The 19,179-nt window shown below is 48.5% G+C and overlaps 1 protein-coding gene across 1 annotated transcript in view; it reads left to right on the forward strand.

Annotated features, from left to right (window-relative positions):
• The window catches only part of LRP4 (LDL receptor related protein 4), a 48,155-nt gene that overhangs the window by 18,069 nt on the left and 10,907 nt on the right, over positions 1-19,179 (forward strand). Inside the window, exons 11-33 of the mRNA XM_029957533.1 lie at positions 71-196; positions 542-772; positions 1,817-1,973; positions 3,309-3,526; positions 3,687-3,863; positions 4,262-4,384; positions 6,028-6,236; positions 6,410-6,491; positions 7,053-7,158; positions 8,482-8,683; positions 9,995-10,184; positions 10,273-10,404; positions 11,570-11,710; positions 12,061-12,147; positions 12,251-12,422; positions 13,057-13,219; positions 13,330-13,555; positions 13,901-14,204; positions 15,237-15,455; positions 15,620-15,754; positions 16,590-16,698; positions 18,350-18,494; positions 18,767-18,880. Coding sequence (XP_029813393.1) covers positions 71-196; positions 542-772; positions 1,817-1,973; positions 3,309-3,526; positions 3,687-3,863; positions 4,262-4,384; positions 6,028-6,236; positions 6,410-6,491; positions 7,053-7,158; positions 8,482-8,683; positions 9,995-10,184; positions 10,273-10,404; positions 11,570-11,710; positions 12,061-12,147; positions 12,251-12,422; positions 13,057-13,219; positions 13,330-13,555; positions 13,901-14,204; positions 15,237-15,455; positions 15,620-15,754; positions 16,590-16,698; positions 18,350-18,494; positions 18,767-18,880 — 3,768 coding nt within the window. The remainder of the gene's footprint in view (positions 1-70; positions 197-541; positions 773-1,816; positions 1,974-3,308; positions 3,527-3,686; positions 3,864-4,261; positions 4,385-6,027; positions 6,237-6,409; positions 6,492-7,052; positions 7,159-8,481; positions 8,684-9,994; positions 10,185-10,272; positions 10,405-11,569; positions 11,711-12,060; positions 12,148-12,250; positions 12,423-13,056; positions 13,220-13,329; positions 13,556-13,900; positions 14,205-15,236; positions 15,456-15,619; positions 15,755-16,589; positions 16,699-18,349; positions 18,495-18,766; positions 18,881-19,179) is intronic.

A 19,179-nucleotide genomic window follows, 5' to 3' on the forward strand; every position in this document is an offset into this window, starting at 1 on the left:
CTTGTGGGGTGTCGGGGAGGGGGGTGGTATGGCAGAACGGGGATCTCCTGAGCCTGCTCGGTCCTCCCAGATGTGAATGAATGTGCAGAGGAGGGGTATTGCAGCCAGGGCTGCACCAACAGCGAAGGGGCCTTCCAGTGCTGGTGTGAAGCAGGCTACGAGCTTCGGCCCGACCGGCGCAGCTGCAAGGCTCTGGGTAAGGAGTGTTGGCATTCAGCGAGACAGGCAGAGGGCTGAGCATGGAGGCATCTCGGTGCTCTGGTACTTGGGCATTTGCTGAGAGGCAGAGAGATTTTTCATCTCAGTAAAACAGAGCTATGAATTGCATTCTGAGCCCGAAGAAAAACTGCCGGGGAGGGGCGCATAAGGGGTATGTTCTGGAGGCTCCCACTTTTCTGGCACCGATGCCAGCAGCTCTGAACATGCCTTGATAGGCAAGGGGCCCCACTCATCAGCTGAGGGATCTGGGGGTGCATGATGATGGGTGTCTAGGGGAAGCTCTGGAGCCCAACGGTGGCCCCATTTCTATGCCATGTCCCAGGGCCGGAGCCTGTGCTGCTGTTCGCCAATCGCATTGACATCCGGCAGGTGCTGCCGCACCGCTCCGAGTACACGTTGCTGCTCAACAACCTGGAGAACGCCATTGCCCTTGATTTCCACCACCGGCGCGAGCTCGTCTTCTGGTCCGATGTCACTCTGGACCGGATCCTCCGTGCCAACCTCAACGGCAGCAACGTGGAGGAGGTGGTGTCTACAGGGCTGGAGAGCCCAGGTAGGGCACAAGGCCCCGTGGGGAGGGACAGGGCCACACCATGGCAAAGCAACCATAGAAGGAACAGGATGATGGCCTGCAAACCTTGGGCAGCAGAACATCTTTCTCTTCCAGTGAACTCTTGGATGGAATTCTAGTATAGAAAACATTTGTTAGGAGGCGCCTGGGCGGCTTGGTTGATTAAGTGTCCACCTCTTGATTTAGGCTCGGGTCATGATCTCATGGTTTGTGGGATTGAGGCCCTTGTCAGACTATGTGCTGACAGTTTGGAGCCTGGTTGGGATTCTAAATAAATAAATAAATAAATAAGTAAATAAACAAATAAATAAACAAACTTAAAAAAGAAAAAAGAAAACATTTGTCAGTATACATTAATTTTATGGGTTCAGGTTTATAACATTTGCTCATTATTGAACTCAATAATGAGACATTTTGATGAATGAAGTCCTTTGAAATCAAGATTTATGGACAACAGTTACGACGTGCTCTCAATCTTAGCATTTGGGTTAATACAGAATTTTGTTTTAATTGTTTAGTATTAAGAATATTTTGCTCGACCCGGATAGATACATCCAAATGTTTGCAGATTAAAAAAAAAAAGGACGCTCACTCAGTAATCTCAGGCCATTCTGTAAGCCCGCGAAGTGGATTAGAATTTGGTATCACGCACATTTGACTCAAATGTTTATGGAACGTCTCAAGTGCCTCTGTAAAACCATAAGCCACAATTTGCAAACTCTGGAGCCAGTGTGGTGGGTGTGGCTCAGGGAGCCAGGATTTAGGATGTGGAATATGGTTGGCTGAGAGGAGGAAATGCCTGACCTTGGACAGCTACTTGACTTCTCTGTACCTCCCTCTCTTCATCTTCATGGGGATTTCAGTTCTAGCTCGTAGAATTGTTGTGATGATTATATATGTTAGTATATGTCACACGGTTAGAACAGCACCTAACCAACAACCTTTATGTAAGATGTTTTTCTTGTTACTGTGGCGCAGAGGAGCCCTGGCTGAGTCCCTGACGCTTCTGCTCCCTCTTTCCATCAGGGGGCCTGGCTGTGGATTGGGTCCATGACAAACTCTACTGGACTGACTCGGGAACATCAAGGATTGAGGTGGCGAACCTGGATGGGGCCCATCGGAAGGTGCTGCTGTGGCAAAATCTTGAGAAGCCGCGGGCTATTGCCTTGCACCCCATGGAGGGGTGAGTGAGTTGCGTCTCAAGCTCCCAAGTCCCTCTCATACCCGCTAGGGACAGTTTCCAGGCCACCGGGGCCAAACTTTACTGGAGGACCTCCTCACAGCGTGGTGTTAACAGCCTAGGCTCTGGACCCAGACATACCTGGATGTGAGTCCTGGCTCTCTAGTAACTGGCTGTGTGGTCTTGGGTCAATCTGTATCTGCCTCCATTTACTCACTTATAATTGGTGAGTAAAAAAACCTGTCTGGAGGTAGGGGGTGCACTTGCATTTCACCCCCCTAATGAGATACATTTTAATTTTTTAATGTTTATTTATTTATGAGAAAAAGACAGACAGAGCATGAGCAGGGGAGGGGCAGAGAGAGCAGGAGACACCGAATCCAAAGCAGGCTCCAGGCTCTGAGCTGTCAGCACTGACCCTGACCCTGGGGGACTCGAACTCACCAACTGTGAGATCATGACCTGAGTCAAGGTTGGATGCTTACCTGACTGAGCCATGCAGGTGCCCCAAATGAGATGCATTTTAAATGGCATAATACACATTAGATAGTTGTAGGTCTTTATTATTTTTATTATTAGTTCTTAGGATTGAGCTGAGATATAAAAATTAATGGTAATTAGAAAAAAGTCTCCTTAAATGAAGGTTCTTAACTTCTGGCTTTAAAAAACTCAATGCAGTCAATTGAGGGGCGTGTCCTCTAAGTCAGCTGTTTTAAAAACACTGTATGTGTGAGTGTGAGTGTGTGTGTGTGTGTGTATAAAATACAAAAGGCAGTGATAGAGATTGTGACAAAACAGTACCTGTCCTAACTAATATTACAATATATTGTCAGTTCCACAAGGGTTGGGATTTTTGTCTGTTTTGTTCATTGCTATACTCTTAATGCCTAAGGTAGAGCCCTGCAGGTACTACAAATAATGATTAATAATAATAATAATAATAATAATTAAATGAATTAATGGCCTGCTAGAGGCATTTAAATTCAAACATTTAAAAAACATTCTGTGGGGTGCCTGGGTGGCTCAGTCAGTTAAGTATTCCAATTTTGGCCCAGGTCATGATCTCATGGTTCGTGGGTTCAAGCCCCGCGTCAGACCCTGGAGCCTGTTTCGGATTCTGTGTCTCCCTCTCTCTCTGACCCTTCCCTGCTTATACTATGTGTCTCTCTGTCTCAAAAAAAAAAACTAAAAAAAAAATTCTGTGGACTAAACAGAATGTGTCACCTACCTGTTGGAGTCCCCTGGGTTAAATGGATGAAAGACCTCAGTCTGATTATTTTCCCTGCTACTATGTGCCATCTGCTGCCTGTCTTTCAATTTCCTTTTCCCTCTTCCTAGTACCATTTACTGGACAGATTGGGGCAACACCCCTCGCATTGAGGCCTCCAGCATGGATGGCTCTGGACGCCATATCATCGCCGACACTCATCTCTTCTGGCCCAATGGCCTCACCATTGACTATGCTGGGCATCGTATGTACTGGGTGGATGCTAAGCACCATGTCATCGAGAGAGCCAATCTGGACGGGAGTCATCGCAAGGCTGTCATTAGCCAGGGTGAGGCCTTTTCTGCACTCTCCTCCATCTCTCATCCTCCTTCTCCAATCTCAGCCCCTAGAAACCTTGGCAGAGGGTGAGATTTGTGCAGTTGCCAGGCCTGGGCCCAGAGCCCATGGCAGGCTGTGTCTGGACTGAAGTCCTTCTGGACTTTCCCCAGGCCTCCCTCACCCCTTTGCCATCACCGTGTTTGAAGACAGCCTGTACTGGACAGACTGGCACACTAAGAGCATCAATAGTGCTAACAAGTTCACTGGGAAGAACCAGGAGATTATTCGCAACAAACTGCATTTCCCCATGGACATCCACACTTTGCACCCCCAGCGCCAGCCTGCAGGTAAAAAAAAAAACACACACAAAACTACCCACCTGGTAAACCTCTGGTGCCTGTGAGAACCTTCCCTGCACCTGTCACAGTTGCCATCGTTCCTGGCAGGGAAATTTGAGGTTGGCATTGATGTGGGCTCATTTCTCCCTCTGCTGGACGTTTAGGGTACAACATCGAGACTGCTGAAAATCTGCTTCACTGCCCCGTTTAATTCATGCAAACATTTATAGGATATCTCCTATGTCGGGTTTTCACTGTGCTCGCAGCTGGGGCAACTGTAAAAAATAAGAGATAGTTTCTCTTTCCAGAGAGCTCACACCCTAGCTAAACCCCTGCTCACTAGCCTTGGGATGGACTCTGCAACTTCTGGTCTTTCCTGACCCTTTTGCTCTGGGCTCTTTGAACAGGGAAAAACCGCTGTGGGGACAACAATGGAGGCTGCACGCACCTGTGTCTGCCCAGTGGCCAGAACTATACTTGTGCCTGCCCCACTGGCTTCCGCAAGATCAGCAGCCACGCCTGTGCCCAGAGTAAGTGGGTCTGGGGCACCTGCCTCAGTGGACGTGCCTTGTGAAGGTGGGCGGAAGGAACAAGAGATAGGAGTCCAAGGGATTTCCTGTCATAGGGAGGAGCCAGGCTCCTCAGGGAGCCCACGGAGAGGAAGAACTTAAGAGGCTGATGGCTCTTATATCCAAGCTGAGGCCTGAGGGCTCAGTGGAGCCACCCAGTCAAGTATGAATACCTGCAACCAGGCTTGTGTATCTTTTCACCAGGTAGGATGCTTTATCTATAGATAGCAAGAAGGTTCCAGGCCCTTCTAGAAAGCAGGAGTTTCTGTATTTTTACCTTTAGCCTCACCCTGTTAAAGACTTACTTTCAGGCCCTGAACCACAGAGCCAAGATTAGGACCTCTGGTGATCCTCTGCATATGTAGATGCTGGATAAATATGTGTCTAATGAGTGAAAGAAAATGAGGCTGTCCGGTTGCTCCCTGAACTGCTGTTTTGGCTTCTGCTGAGCTGCTGCAGGGTCATTGCCTTGAGAGGGTAGCCCTATCCAGCTCAGAGTCCCAGGTGACTTTTCCTAAATAGTCCAGAGAGGAGCGACCCAGGCATATGATGTGACTAGCAAGGGGCTACGGGTAGTTCCTCGAACATCAGCAGCTGCTCTTATTTACTGCTGTGTACCCATTGATCCTCTTATCCTTGGTTAAAATCAAATTTCTTTTGGGATCTGGGTCATTTTCAGAATGTGAGGTTAGGGAAACTATGCAAAGGAACAAGGACTATTTGTTCAACACACATTGACTGAGAACCTACTTTCCTTGCATTCTTCTAAATGCCCAGCTTTTTCCATATTATCTCAGAGAGGCACATGAGGTTTCCCCAGGAGCTCTCTTCCCCTTAAGGGTTTCCCAGAGCTTAAAAGGAGACACTTGGTGAAGTTAGGCAGGAAGTGCCTTTCCAGGCAGAAATGCATACTGGGAAATACTAAGACCAGAATGGGGCAAGGGACGGAGAAGAGTGAGCCAGGAGGAAGCTGTGTAGGGGAGTTGCTGGAGCTGCTTCTGTGGAGCTAGACCTGAGTTCAAATCCCAGCCCTGGTGCTATGTAGCTAGGGGAAGCTGGGCAAATTACTTGACCTCTGTTAGCCTCAGGGTTGCTCATCTAGAAAATGGGATAGGAATGACGTGAATCACAAAGAGTTGCTATGAGAATAGAGGATACAACGCAGGAAGTCACTGTTAGCTAAAGTTGGTGAAGAGAAGAGCAAGAGAGAGGGATCTAGGTGATGGAGTGGAGCAGCCATGGCCCAGAAGCAGGAACAGAAGTCTGTGAGGCTGGCTGGGCACTGATGGTGAATTAGCCAGTGCACCGGAAGAGTCTGAGCAGAGAGGAGAGAAAAGGAAATGGAAGCTGACAGACACTTAAACAGGATGCGCTTCTGGCCTGTGGAGAGAGTCTGCTTCCTAGGCCATTGATCCTAAAGTCTGAGTCTGTCAGCATGGCTACCCAGTGGTCAAAGGAGGCCTGAAGTGTGAAGAGTAGGGGACACTGGGCACCAGATCCCAGGAAGTGTGATTGAGCCAGATGTCACACAGGTGAGCGTCTGTGACTGTCACTGTTACTGGATTTAGAGCATTAAAAGAAGACCCCTTTCGGCCTTTGATCAGGTCTTGACAAGTTCCTGCTTTTTGCCCGAAGGATGGACATCCGTCGGATCAGCTTCGACACAGAGGACCTGTCCGACGATGTCATCCCACTGGCTGACGTGCGCAGTGCTGTGGCCCTTGACTGGGACTCCCGGGATGACCACGTGTACTGGACAGATGTCAGCACTGACACCATCAGCAGGGCCAAGTGGGATGGAACAGGACAGGAGGTAGGGCCCATCGAGGGTGCAGGCCCTCGGGGAGGGCAGAGATTGAGGGGCGGAATCTACCCTCTCCTGGGTGAAGACTTCCCATACCTTTGCCAACCTTGAGAATTGGTACAGTTGGGTTCCACAGCTGAGGAATAAGTCCAGTTGGTGATACAGCTTTGCTTCCCATCTAGGTGGTGGTAGATACCAGTTTGGAGAGCCCAGCAGGCCTGGCCATTGATTGGGTCACCAACAAGCTGTACTGGACAGATGCAGGTATGTGCAGGGCAGCCGTGGCCTGTCTCTGTGGGATTCCTCTTATTAAAATTCTAGTCTCAGGTAGAAGGAACCCAGTGCCCCTCCTAGGCTACTTGTCTTGACCTGAAGTTCTTGGTAGGTAAGAAGTGGTGGCGCTGCTGCAGAGGTGATGCTAGATACTCATAGCAGAGGGCTTGGCATTTGCCAATCCAATGGCAGCTCCCAATCCTGTGTAGCTGGTGCTCAAGAATGTTTTGAGGCATATCAGATAAGGAAACTATGCCCTGTGGTTTTCCTTCTATCACTGTCTTAATAAAACAGGTATTTTTGATGAGCCAGTTGAGGGTGGGAGGCAAGAGGAATGCCTTATCCCAGCCTTATCCCAGAGCTACTCAAAGTGTGGTCCTTGGACCCGCAGCATCATCTGCTCCAAATTCAGTTCACTAAACACCTGTTGCGCATCTATCATAAAATATTCTTGAGTGTCTACTGCATGTCAAGCTTTGTGCTGGGAGTGGAAGGTTGTAGGGTGAATGACCAAGAATAGAGTTAATATCTTTGTCCCTGACTTCTTGGTAGGTACGGACCGGATTGAAGTGGCCAACACGGATGGCAGCATGAGGACAGTTCTCATCTGGGAGAACCTCGATCGTCCTCGGGACATTGTGGTGGAACCCATGGGCGGGTGAGCACCTGATTCTTTGGGACGAGCTCTACCTGTCCCATAGCCGGGAGCACTAGAGAGGAGTCTAGAGGTTAGCAAGAGTGGCCAGATCTATGGGCACACCAAAGCAGCAAGGGCAGCTACAGAAACCAGAGGGCAGTGACAACTCTTTCTCCCCAGTGGACCAGGAAACCTTTTACATTTTTTCCTCTGGGGCACCTGGGAGGCTCAGTCAATTAAGCATCTGACTTGGGCTCAGGTCATGATCTCACAGTTGATGGGTTCAGGTCTCACATCAGGCTCTGTTATGACAGCTCAGAGCCTGGAACCTGCTTCAGGTTCTAGGTCTCCCTCTCTCTGCCCCTCCCCTGCGCGCGCGCTCGCTCTCTCTCTCTCTCTCTCTCTCTCTCTCCTCTCTGTCTCTCTCTCTCTCTCAAATAAGTAAACATTAAAAAATTAAATATTTCCCTTTATTTTCTTTGGTCTGCTTACAAAAGTAACTCATCATAAATAAAAAAATAAATCTGTAGAAAGTGAAGATATCCTATAGTCTCACTTTCCAGCAATAACCATTGCTAACAGTTAACAGTTTAAGATATTTTCCCAGATTTTCTTTTATGTTCATATATACATTTGGTGGTGGTGGTGGTGGTGGTGATTTTGGACCTACAGTAATGGCATACTGTTTTAGAACTTGTTTTTTTCTTAAACTTAATTATAGATCTTGGCTATCTTTCCATTTGATAATATAGAGCTATCTTGTTCTGTTTTTTTGTAATTTATTTATTTAGAGAGAGCACACTTGTGCATGAACAGGGGAGGGGATAGAGGGAGACAGAGGTAGAGAGAGAATCCCAAGCAGACTCCATGCTGTAAGCACAGAGCCTGATGTAGGGCTCAATCCCATGAACCGTGAGACCATGACCTGAGCCGAAATCAAGAGTTGGATGTGTAACCGACTGAGCCACCCAGGTGCCCCTTGTTCTTCTTAATGGTTATATTCTGCTAAATTTATGTACCATAATTATTTAACCTATCCAGTCAAAAAAACATTGTTTATACTCCATTCTTTCTTGCCCTCTTTGTTTATTCCCAAATAGGCCTGATTTGCCAAACACTCCTTGAGCCATTAGGCTCTGCCTTTATTAAAACCCCAGGGAACCTTTCGTAGGGATAGAAGATAGGAGACCTTTAGAGACAATTCTGAGCCCAGGATGGGGTTGGGAGCTGAGGCAGGAGGCTGGGGCAGCTATTGTAAGCAGAAACCCTGAAACCCTAGGCACCCCAAATCCCCACTGGGTGTCAACTAGAAAGGCCAGTAAGCCCTTCCTTGCCTGTGCCCAGGTACATGTACTGGACTGACTGGGGTGCAAGTCCCAAGATTGAACGAGCTGGCATGGATGCCTCGGGCCGCCAGGTCATCATCTCTTCCAATCTGACCTGGCCAAATGGATTAGCCATTGACTACGGGTCCCAGCGGCTTTACTGGGCAGATGCCGGCATGAAGACTATTGAATTTGCTGGTCTGGATGGCAGCAAGAGGAAGGTAAGGGCGGCGGTAAGGCATCCTCCCACAATCCAGACGACCTCCAGGACCGCTCTCCCTGGCCGGCAGCTGGGAGGACTCAGGGGCAATGGGACCAGCATGAGGCATGTGCTCGTCCTTTGAGGCTGTGACTACCTTCCAGAGCCGAGGCGGGATGGATGGGGGATTGTTGCTTGATGATGAAGGGAAACTAGGGATGTGTGTGGATGGCGTGCTGGGGGTATAAGTACACAGATGGAGTAACCGCCACAGCTAACTTGATTTAATCACTGGCTGCATCCTAGGCCCGTGATTGCTCTCTTTCTTTTGTTATTGTTTATTGGTATAATTTCAAACTTACAGAAAAGTTGTAAGAAGTCAAATTGTTGAACCATTCTCTTTCTGTCTACACACACACATGTACACACACACATGCATATTATTATTTTTCTGAACCATCGGAGATGAAATTGAAGACATCCTGCCCTTGACCCCAAAATATTTTTGTTTCCTAAGAACAAGGACATTGTCTTTAGTAACCATAGTGCAATGATCGAAATCAGGAAATGTAATATTGATACCATATTACCATCTGATTCACAGTCCATATTCAGTTTCTCCATTGATTGCCCCAATGATGTCCTTTAGTAGCTTTTTTTCCCTATCCTTTTTACTTTCTTAGGCCAGGGTGCAATCCCAGATCACAACTGTGTTTAGTAATCATGTCTCTTTAACTTCTAATCTGGAACAATTCCTCATAGTTATTTAACCCACCCAGTCAGGGAAATAAGTCCCTTCTATGTCTGTCTTGACCTTTGTATTTTTAAAGAGTAAATGCCAGTTATTTTGTAGACTGTTCCTCAATTTGTCTGATGCCTCCTTGTAATTAGATTCAGATTATGTGTTTGGAACAGGAGTACTACATTAAATAAAGTCATGTCCTGAGCTCTCCGTGTGTCTCATCAGCAGGCACAGATGTCAGCTTGTCCCATTATTGTGATACTAACTTTGCATGGTTAAGGTGGTGTCCACTGTGAAGTTGCTGTTTTTCCTTTTGTAATTAATAAGTAACTTGTGCAGAGATATTTTGACATTATATGTCATACATGGTCTTTTACAATCATCACACAACCCTTGGAGCCAGGCACCGTCCTGGTTATATCCTAGACTGGCAAACCAAAGCTCAGAGAGAGACTTTATAACCAGCTCTTGGTCAAGGTCACACAGCAGGTGGTAGTAGAACTCCATCCTGACTCCACCGTTGAGCTCTTGACCACTGCTCTGTGCTGTCGGGCCTTGCTGGAGGATGACACAGTGTGGGGGCCCTGGCAGGTGCTGATTGGAAGCCAGCTCCCTCACCCCTTTGGGCTGACCCTGTATGGAGACCGCATCTATTGGACTGACTGGCAGACCAAGAGTATCCAGAGCGCTGACCGGCTGACTGGGCTGGACCGGGAGACCCTGCAGGAGAACTTGGAGAACCTTATGGACATCCATGTCTTCCACCGCCGGCGGCCCCCAGGTGAGCAGTCCTCTGCCTGCACCAGCTTTTCCTTGGTCTTCCTTTGGTGTAGACCTCCTCACTGACCCCACTCCTTCTCCCTACCCAGTGTCCACACCATGTGCTATGGAAAATGGTGGCTGCAGCCATCTGTGTCTTCGGTCCCCAAATCCGAGTGGCTTCAGCTGTACCTGCCCCACGGGCATCAACCTGATGCCCGATGGCAAGACCTGCTCACCAGGTGAGTGTAAGCATCATAGACCTGGATAGAGCCTCTCCAGGAGGGGTAGGGACTCTAGTCCTTCCAGTAGAGGGGCTCCAGCGTGGGTTGAGAAACCGTAGGTCCTGGTACTCTGAGAGGCATAGGGGAGACCAAGAAGTTTTAGAAAGAAAGGAGAAGTCCAGGGACACCTGGAGGCTCAATGGGTTAAACATTTGACTTCAGCTCAGGTCATGATCCCATAGCTCATGACTATGAGCCCTGCATCGGGCTCTGTGCTGACAGCTCAGAGCCCAGAGCCTGCTTCAGATTCTGCATCTCTCTCTCTCTCTCTGCTCCTCCCCCACTGGTGCTCTGTGTCTCTCTGTCTCTCAAATAGAAATAAACATTTAAAAAGGAAAAAGAAAAAAGGAGAAGTCCAGGAAGCAGCCCAAGGGACCAGGTAAACAGGATCATAGGCAGAGTCTAACTAGTTCTTATGGTGTCTCTATGCATATTAGAAAAAGATGCTCTTAGACACCTTCACTGTTGGGAAATTGTCATAATATACTGATTTGGTTAGAACAAGTCACTTTCGTTCTAATGTGCCCATAGCTGGTATAATAAATATTAAAACATACGCTATCTCCAATGTCATGGTACCTCCCTTGGAGATGGCACTTTTGTGAGTGTACAACGTATGTGACAACCCTTCTGGAGGGTCCCAGAAGCCCGGCCCGGTGGGCCAGATGTTAGCAGTTGATGTTTCTCCCTAGGGGATGCTACATGGCAGGCTGCGTTTGAACCCTAACTTTCTTGGGAATTTGAAAGAGAAAGGATCTGTGAATCTGGCCTCCCAGGTTGTAGGGAAAGCCCTCTTTAACTTAACATGAAGTTTTTCAAACCTCATGGTAAAAGTTCCTTCTAAGGGAGTCACGTCCACATATTAACAAAGAGCTGTCATTCATAATATGTGTCAGGCCCAGCGCTGAGTGCTTGTACTTGATCTCTTTTAATCCTGCAGATGCCCTGCTATTATCCCCATTACAGCTGATGCAGCTGAGGCTGAAACACATTAAGTCACTTGCCCAGGATAACACAACTGGAAGCTAGCAGGGACAGGCATGAACTCAAGTTTGCCTGGCTCCAGATCCTCTTACTGGCTGTACCAGGGTGACTGTCCTCCATTTTCTCCCCACATGGGCAGGCATGAACAGTTTCCTCGTCTTCGCCAGGAGAGTAGATATACGCATGGTCTCCTTGGACATCCCTTATTTTGCCGATGTGGTGGTACCCATCAACATTACCATGAAGAACACCATTGCCATTGGAGTGGATCCTCAGGAAGGTCCGTGTGGCTCCGCCCTCTGTCCCCTACCTCCTGCAACTGCTGTTGTTTCTTCCTCCCCCACCACCTCCATTTCCTGCTAAGAACCTGAGACCCCCTGTTTCTTTCAGCACAGCCCTGCCCCTGTCTCCACAGCACTTTCTCTTTGAGAATGAAGGCATGGTTTTGGGCCTTCCTTTCCATCTCTGCCAAGAACATTTACTGCTATGATATTTCCATATTTCCCTTGGTTTCCTCTGCTCAGGGGTATGGGGCTCTTTTACATGCCCTGGTGTCTCAGAACATGAGTCAGCTGTGGGTGTCCCTTGGAGAGGCAAGGGTCTGGGCTGAATCAAGCCTTTCCTTTCCAGGAAAGGTGTACTGGTCGGACAGTACACTGCACAGCATCAGCCGTGCCAATCTGGAGGGCTCACAGCATGAGGACATCATCACCACAGGTGAGCCTTGCTCCCAGCCAGACCACGTGTCTGGCTACAGAGCTGGGGAAATAGCCCATCTGTTTTAAGGCAGGAGCCAGTGTGTGCTCTTGACTTCCTGCAGGGCTGCAAACCACAGATGGGCTCGCAGTGGATGCCATTGGCCGGAAAGTGTACTGGACAGACACGGGAACCAACCGGATTGAAGTGGGCAACTTGGACGGGTCCATGAGGAAAGTGTTGGTGTGGCAGAACCTTGACAGCCCCCGGGCCATTGTGCTGTACCATGAGATGGGGTGAGAGGCAACTCTGCAGTTCTGGGGCGGGGGAGCGGGAGCCAGCTGAGCTGGCAGCCCTGGCCGGCATGAAAGTGGGCTGCGAAGTGCACGTGTGCCTCCCAGGAACCCGGAGACTGACCTCCCTGGGGCTGTTCCGCTCCTTGTGACTCTGGGGAGTAGGACGATATAAAGGTAAAAAGCACCAGCCTTGGAGTCAGAAACCCAGCATTCAAATTTCTTTACTATTTATTAGCTGCGTCTGGGCCCCATCTTTAACCTCTGACCCTCAGCTTCCTCACCTGTAAATGGAGGGGATGGTGAACCTGTATATGTACCTCACGGCTCTTGTGAGGATTAAGTGATTAAATGAGGCAGTACATGGAACGTTCTTTTTTTTTTTCAATTGTGATAAAAAACAACAAAAAATATACCATCCTAACCATTTTTTAAGCGTACAGCTCCCTAAAGTAGATTCACATTATGGTGATATGGATCTTCAGGGCTGTTTCATCTTGCAAATCGGAAACTCTACACCCGTAAACAACAACTCCATTTTTTTGCATAAAATGCTTTTCACAGTGTTTGGCATATTGTCAGTACTTACAGTGTTTAGGAGCACTGGACATAACAGCTAGTATTATTCCTCACCCAGGTTTATGTACTGGACAGACTGGGGGGAGAATGCCAAGCTAGAGCGGTCTGGAATGGATGGCTCAGACCGGACTGTGCTGATCAGCAACAACTTAGGATGGCCAAACGGGCTGACTGTGGACAAGGCCAGCTCCCAACTGCTCTGGGCTGATGCCCACACAGAGGTGAGCGTCCCACTCTGGTTGCTTCCTGGAAGCCTGGGAAGACAGGAAAGGACTGGTCAGGATGTTCACTAAGGGCTACTCACAGCCACCCCCACCTCCTTCCTCTACAGCGAATTGAGGCCGCTGATCTGAACGGTGCCAGTCGGCACACACTGGTGTCTCCCGTGCAGCACCCATATGGCCTCACCCTGCTTGGCTCCTATATCTACTGGACTGACTGGCAGACCCGTAGCATCCACCGTGCTGACAAGAGTACTGGCAGCAATGTCATCCTGGTGAGGTCCAACCTGCCAGGCCTCATGGACATCCAGGCCGTGGACCGGGCACAGCCGCTGGGTGAGAGGACCTCTAGGGCTGTGAGCCAGAGCTGGCTTTCTGGGGGGTCTCTCAGTGCCAGAGATATGTCCAGAGCACAGAGATCCTTTTAGAATCTCAAAGACAAGGGTCTAACTAAGCCCCCGTCCTGGATCAGGGTGTGGCTGGTACTATAACTATATGATGCTTTCACCTTCAAAGGACTCCTGAAGGGAGACACACCTGCTCCTTCTATCTCATCACTACCGGGTACCAAATTCTGTCACTTAGGACAGCAGAGAATCAGACACATGAAACTAGGGCCTTTGTAAGATTCACACAGTATTCCAGGCTGGGTGTCAAGGCTCATGCTTCTCGCCTCACCAGGTTTTAACAAGTGCGGCTCTAGAAATGGTGGCTGCTCCCACCTCTGCTTGCCTCGGCCCTCGGGGTTCTCCTGTGCCTGCCCCACTGGCATCCAGCTGAAGGGAGATGGGAAGACCTGTGATCCCTCTCCCGAGACCTACCTGCTCTTCTCCAGCCGCGGCTCCATCCGGCGTATCTCGCTGGACACTAGCGACCACACGGATGTGCACGTCCCCATTCCTGAGCTCAACAATGTCATCTCTCTGGACTATGACAGTGTGGATGGAAAGGTCTATTACACAGATGTATTCCTGGATGTTATCAGGTATGAAGATCTCTGAAACCTCCAGAGGACACAGACCCGTGTTCAATCCCTGATGGTGTGAGGTTATGGTCCCTGTTGACCTCTAAATAGACTGAGTGATTTGGCAGCTTGGATAGTGAGTTCTGATCCTGACTTATTTGCTTATCACTTATAATAGCATTTAAATTTAAGGGTTTTGTTTGTTTGCTTGTTTGTTTCTAGATTAATAGAGAAGCCCAGTATGGAAAACAAACATAGTCAGGCTGGGGGCCTGGAGCCTTTACCCCACCACTGGGCCCTGTGAGAGCTCCAAGGATCCCCTAAGACTCACTGATGAGTAGGTAGCTAAAGCATGTGCCTGTATTATAATACAGGAGCCTGAGCTGAAGGCCAAGGCTTGTGACGGTTTACAAGGTTCTGTTATTGTAGCTTTAAAAATATTTTTTGTTTTATTTTTTTCTTATTTGTTCCTTTTTTTTTTTTTTTTTGGTCCCATGGTGGCTGAGGAATGTGATTCCCTCCTACTAGGTTTACCATGTCGGAGATTGTCACATGAAAGAATAGGGGCATTCCCCTTTGTTCTGTCTGAGGGGTGTCTTAGAATCTCATGGTAGGGACAGGTGGGAATACATAGCTCAGAGAAGTCCCCTCAGTGCTTGTGACACATCCCCATCCTGGGGTAGGGCTGATGTAAAAATGTACAGGTAGGTTTGACAAATTTGCCTCTCTCACAATTACCACCTAGCAATCCTTATCTCTTCCCTAAGGTACATAGGAAATTACTAACCCACTTTCTGTAAGACATGGCCCCGAACATCCCCTGTTAATAGCAGGAAACACTCTGTCCTCCCGAGAATTTTCTATTCATTAATTTTGCCAATATTTTGAATACCTGCTGTACTAGATGCTGAGGAATGTACGTAGAGATGTGTGGACTCTGCCCTTATGGAGCTTATAGTCTAGTAGGAATCCAGTTATGGGAACGTGGATTAAAGGACTTCAGTCTATTTCTGGTCAGTCTGGTCATCATCCAACCCTGCGCTGTCCCCTCAGGCGAGCAGATCTGAATGGCAGCAACATGGAGACGGTGATCGGGCGTGGCCTGAAGACCACTGATGGGCTGGCAGTGGACTGGGTGGCCAGGAATCTGTACTGGACAGATACGGGCCGAAATACCATTGAGGCGTCAAGGCTAGATGGTTCCTGCCGCAAAGTGCTGATCAACAACAGCTTGGATGAGCCTCGGGCCATTGCCGTTTTCCCCAGGAAGGGGTAAGTTTATGGCCAGCAGAAAAGAGACCCAGGAAAGAAGGGCCTGATGAAGGGTCCCTTGGAAGATGCCTATGTACTCATGGTATCAGTGTGTCCCCTGTATTCTCTCAACCTCTGGTGCCATCTTCCCATGCCTTGGTGATGATGGCAGTGTTGTACCTCAGGTACCTCTTCTGGACAGACTGGGGCCACATTGCCAAGATTGAGCGGGCAAACTTGGACGGCTCTGAGCGGAAGGTCCTCATCAACACAGACCTGGGTTGGCCCAACGGCCTTACCCTGGACTATGATACCCGCAGGTGGGAATCTTGTCCCAATAGCTTCCTGAAAATTGGGTGGGCACAGGAGAGGATGGTTGAGATTCAGATAGTGAAAACAAAAAGGTAGAAAGAAAGTTCCTTGATAGTTGAGGAGGGAAAAAGCAGTGAGAAGGATGAGGGAACATATTCTTTGAGCATAGGTTGCTGGATCCAGCCCTCACTCCTCAGATGGATTTTGTTTGTGTGGTTTATATGTTTTGATCTGAGTGACTTTAGCAGAGCACTGGGCTGGACCACACGTCCCATGACTCCCTATTTGTTGGAGGCAGATTTTTTGTGTTTGTTACTTTTCTGATTCCTTTGCTCATTGGAATCTGCAACTCCTTGTCTAGATTTAAAAAAAAAAAAAAGCTAGAGGTCAGGAGAAGAGGGTGAAAGGGGATTCAAGGCAGTCAGTTTCCCTTTCTGCCCTGAGAAGAAGGGAAAGGAATCTAAGTCACGTGGAGAGTTGGGATAAGCTCAATGAGGTCCTTGTAAACCGAGATCTCTCCTTAAAAAGTATTCATAAGAATTTGGGCTTAGATTCTCAGGAAGGAGCCAAAGGGTGATAATGTTGCTGAAGATGAGCCTGGAGAGTGGCTCCTCAGAGGTCACTAGGCTTTCTTCCCCGCCCCACACGGCTCTGGCCCCCCACTTGAGTCACCAGCTCCCCTTCTTCAGTTTTGAGACGCAATGAACTCTCCTCAAGGGTGCTTTTTAACTGCTCACAGCACCTCCCAGTTAGCTCAGGAGGGAACAGATAGCTCCTTGGGGGCAAGGACTGGGCTTCTTGGCAAGCATTTTGAGCAGCCCCCTTCTCACTTTTCCTTCTCAGGATCTACTGGGTGGATGCACACCTGGACCGGATTGAGAGCGCTGACCTCAATGGGAAACTACGGCAGGTGTTGGTCAGCCACGTGTCCCACCCCTTTGCTCTCACTCAGGTACTGGCTCGGGAGAGAGCTAACGAAACCTCCTTGGTGGGGGGAGGGGGGTTCTCCTCAGGGTTCCATGTCGGGAGCTGCTACTTAACAATCATGCTGCGGATGCTCATGTTAGGGGTACTGCCTGTGCACTGAAATCTTGCCTCCATGTGCCTGCTACTCCTGCAACACCACCCCATGTTCTAGCATTTGAAGGAGTGGCTCTCAAATGTAGGTTCCTGGGCCCTGGGTAAAAAGAAGCTACTTCATGAGGATTGGGCCCAGGAATGTGCATTCTAACAGGTTCCCTGGTTGATCCTAGTGCTGTGCTCGCAATATCCAAGCCCAGGCAGCTCGCTTGGTAGCAGTAGGGTGGAGTGGCTAAGAGCCAGAGCTTCTGATCTGCCAGCTCTGTGGGTTCAAGCTCTACCTGCATCATTGAATAACTGTGACTTTGGATAAGATACTGAACTTCTTTTATGCCTGTAAAATAAGTGAGTTTAATAATAGGGTCCTCCTGATACACACACAAAGCATCAGCACAGTATCTGGTGCTCAGAGTGTGTTGTTTGTAATCATTTTAATTATCACTGGCTGTCATTTTTGAGTTCTAATCCTATAAAATAATTTAGGGAAGGAAAAAAGGAGAACTACCAAGCCTGGAGCCAAAACAGGGGTTTTCAATTACTTAAAAATCCTTGTTCTTTTGGCAAACTTCCACTATCTGTTTTGTATATTATATCCTACCAGCCAATAAAATTTTGGCTCTACTTAACAATAATCTCCCCACCCCGTACTCCAAATGTAAAACTACAGGATGATAATGAATATGGTTTTTCAATCTGTAAGTCTCCCCCGGGGTTTCTGTATATACCTGAAGCAGGAGGGGACCACATTCATTACCCCCACTCCCCCTGATTGAGATCTCAGGATCACTGATTTAGAAGGCAGCTTCTCCTAGAAGTAACCAGAATATTTGGGCCAGGGCTCTAAGTGAAGGGCCCAAAAGAGCAGGGACCTTAGAAGGAACCCCTGCCCCCAATTTACTCATATTTGCCAGGTACAAGAACTCAGTATTTATTGAGCCACTCAGTCAACTGACTGGGGATTAAGTGTTAGTGCTGGAAATTGAGAGAGAAATGAAATACAATACTTTTCTTGAAGAACTTAATCTTATATGACAGACATGTAAATAAATGACTGTGGAGTGTCTTTTTCTTTCTTTTTTTAAATGTTTATTTATTTTTGAGAGAGAGAAACAGAGCAAGCAGGGAAAGGGAAGAGAGAGGGAGACACAGAATCGAAAGCAGGCTCAAGGCTCCAAACTGTCAGCACAGAGCCCGACACGGGACTCAAACTCACAGAGCGCAAGATCATGACCTGAGCTGAAGTCAGACACTTAAACCAACTGAGCCACCCAGGTGCCCCAACCACTGAGTGTCAAAACTCACTTGTAGAAGGCACAGAATAGCATGGCAGAGTGAATCTTGTATGGATTGGAGCAAATTTCCTGGACAGTGCCATATGGGGGACACACAGAAGTTGGCGTGCTGGATAAGAGACACAGAGTGCATTTCAGCAGAGGGGGTGCACATACTAAAATACAGAAACTGTACCTGGGGTCAAACTGTTGAATAATATTTACTCTTTATGGGGTTTCCCTGTTGAGTAGCAGGACAGGTGGATCTACTGGACAGACTGGCAGACCAAGTCAATCCAGCGTGTGGACAAGTACTCAGGCCGGAGCAAGGAGACGGTGTTGGCGAATGTGGAAGGGCTCATGGATATCATTGTGGTTTCCCCTCAACGGCAAACAGGTAGGCTCCTGGGTCCTGAGCCTGCTGGCTTCCTCACATCAGTGGGGTGGTTGGTCACCCCAGGAACTGTGAATGCCTGAGACATTAGAGCCACAGGAGAGACTTTTGGTTCCCATCTTAGGCTCTTAGACATTTTCAGCCCCATGTGGCTATGCCCCTCTGCCTTACTGTCCCTGGGAGTGAGGTAGCCGTGGAGCTCCTCCCTTTAGACAGGTGTCAAATTGGGAGACCCGATCCTATCCCAGACAGACACGTACCTGCTTTGCCTCCAGGGACCAATGCCTGTGGTGTGAATAATGGAGGCTGTACCCACCTCTGCTTTGCCAGAGCCTCAGACTTCGTGTGTGCCTGTCCCGATGAGCCCGATGGCCGGCCCTGCTCCCTTGGTGAGTTGAACTGAACGGTCTCCTGCAACAGCAGGGCCCTTGGAGTGGCAGAGGATCCTTAGCCTTGGTTTTGTTTTTCTGGGTGGAATCCCTCTCAGGGAGTCTTACAGCCTAGTGACTGAGAACAATGAGTTTGAGCTTCGGAATAGCACAGACCTGAGTTTGCCTGGCTTCTGGCATTTATGGATGGAATTCAGGTCTCCTGAATCTCTGATCCCTGCTGTGGCCTGTGAATTACTGTCTTTTCCTGACCTTTGTGGACCAGCTAGCCCATTCAGAGCTATTTAGTATTGGAATCC

The sequence above is a fragment of the Suricata suricatta genome, chromosome 11 (genome assembly GCF_006229205.1).
Source record: "Suricata suricatta isolate VVHF042 chromosome 11, meerkat_22Aug2017_6uvM2_HiC, whole genome shotgun sequence".
Lineage (NCBI taxonomy): Eukaryota > Metazoa > Chordata > Mammalia > Carnivora > Herpestidae > Suricata > Suricata suricatta.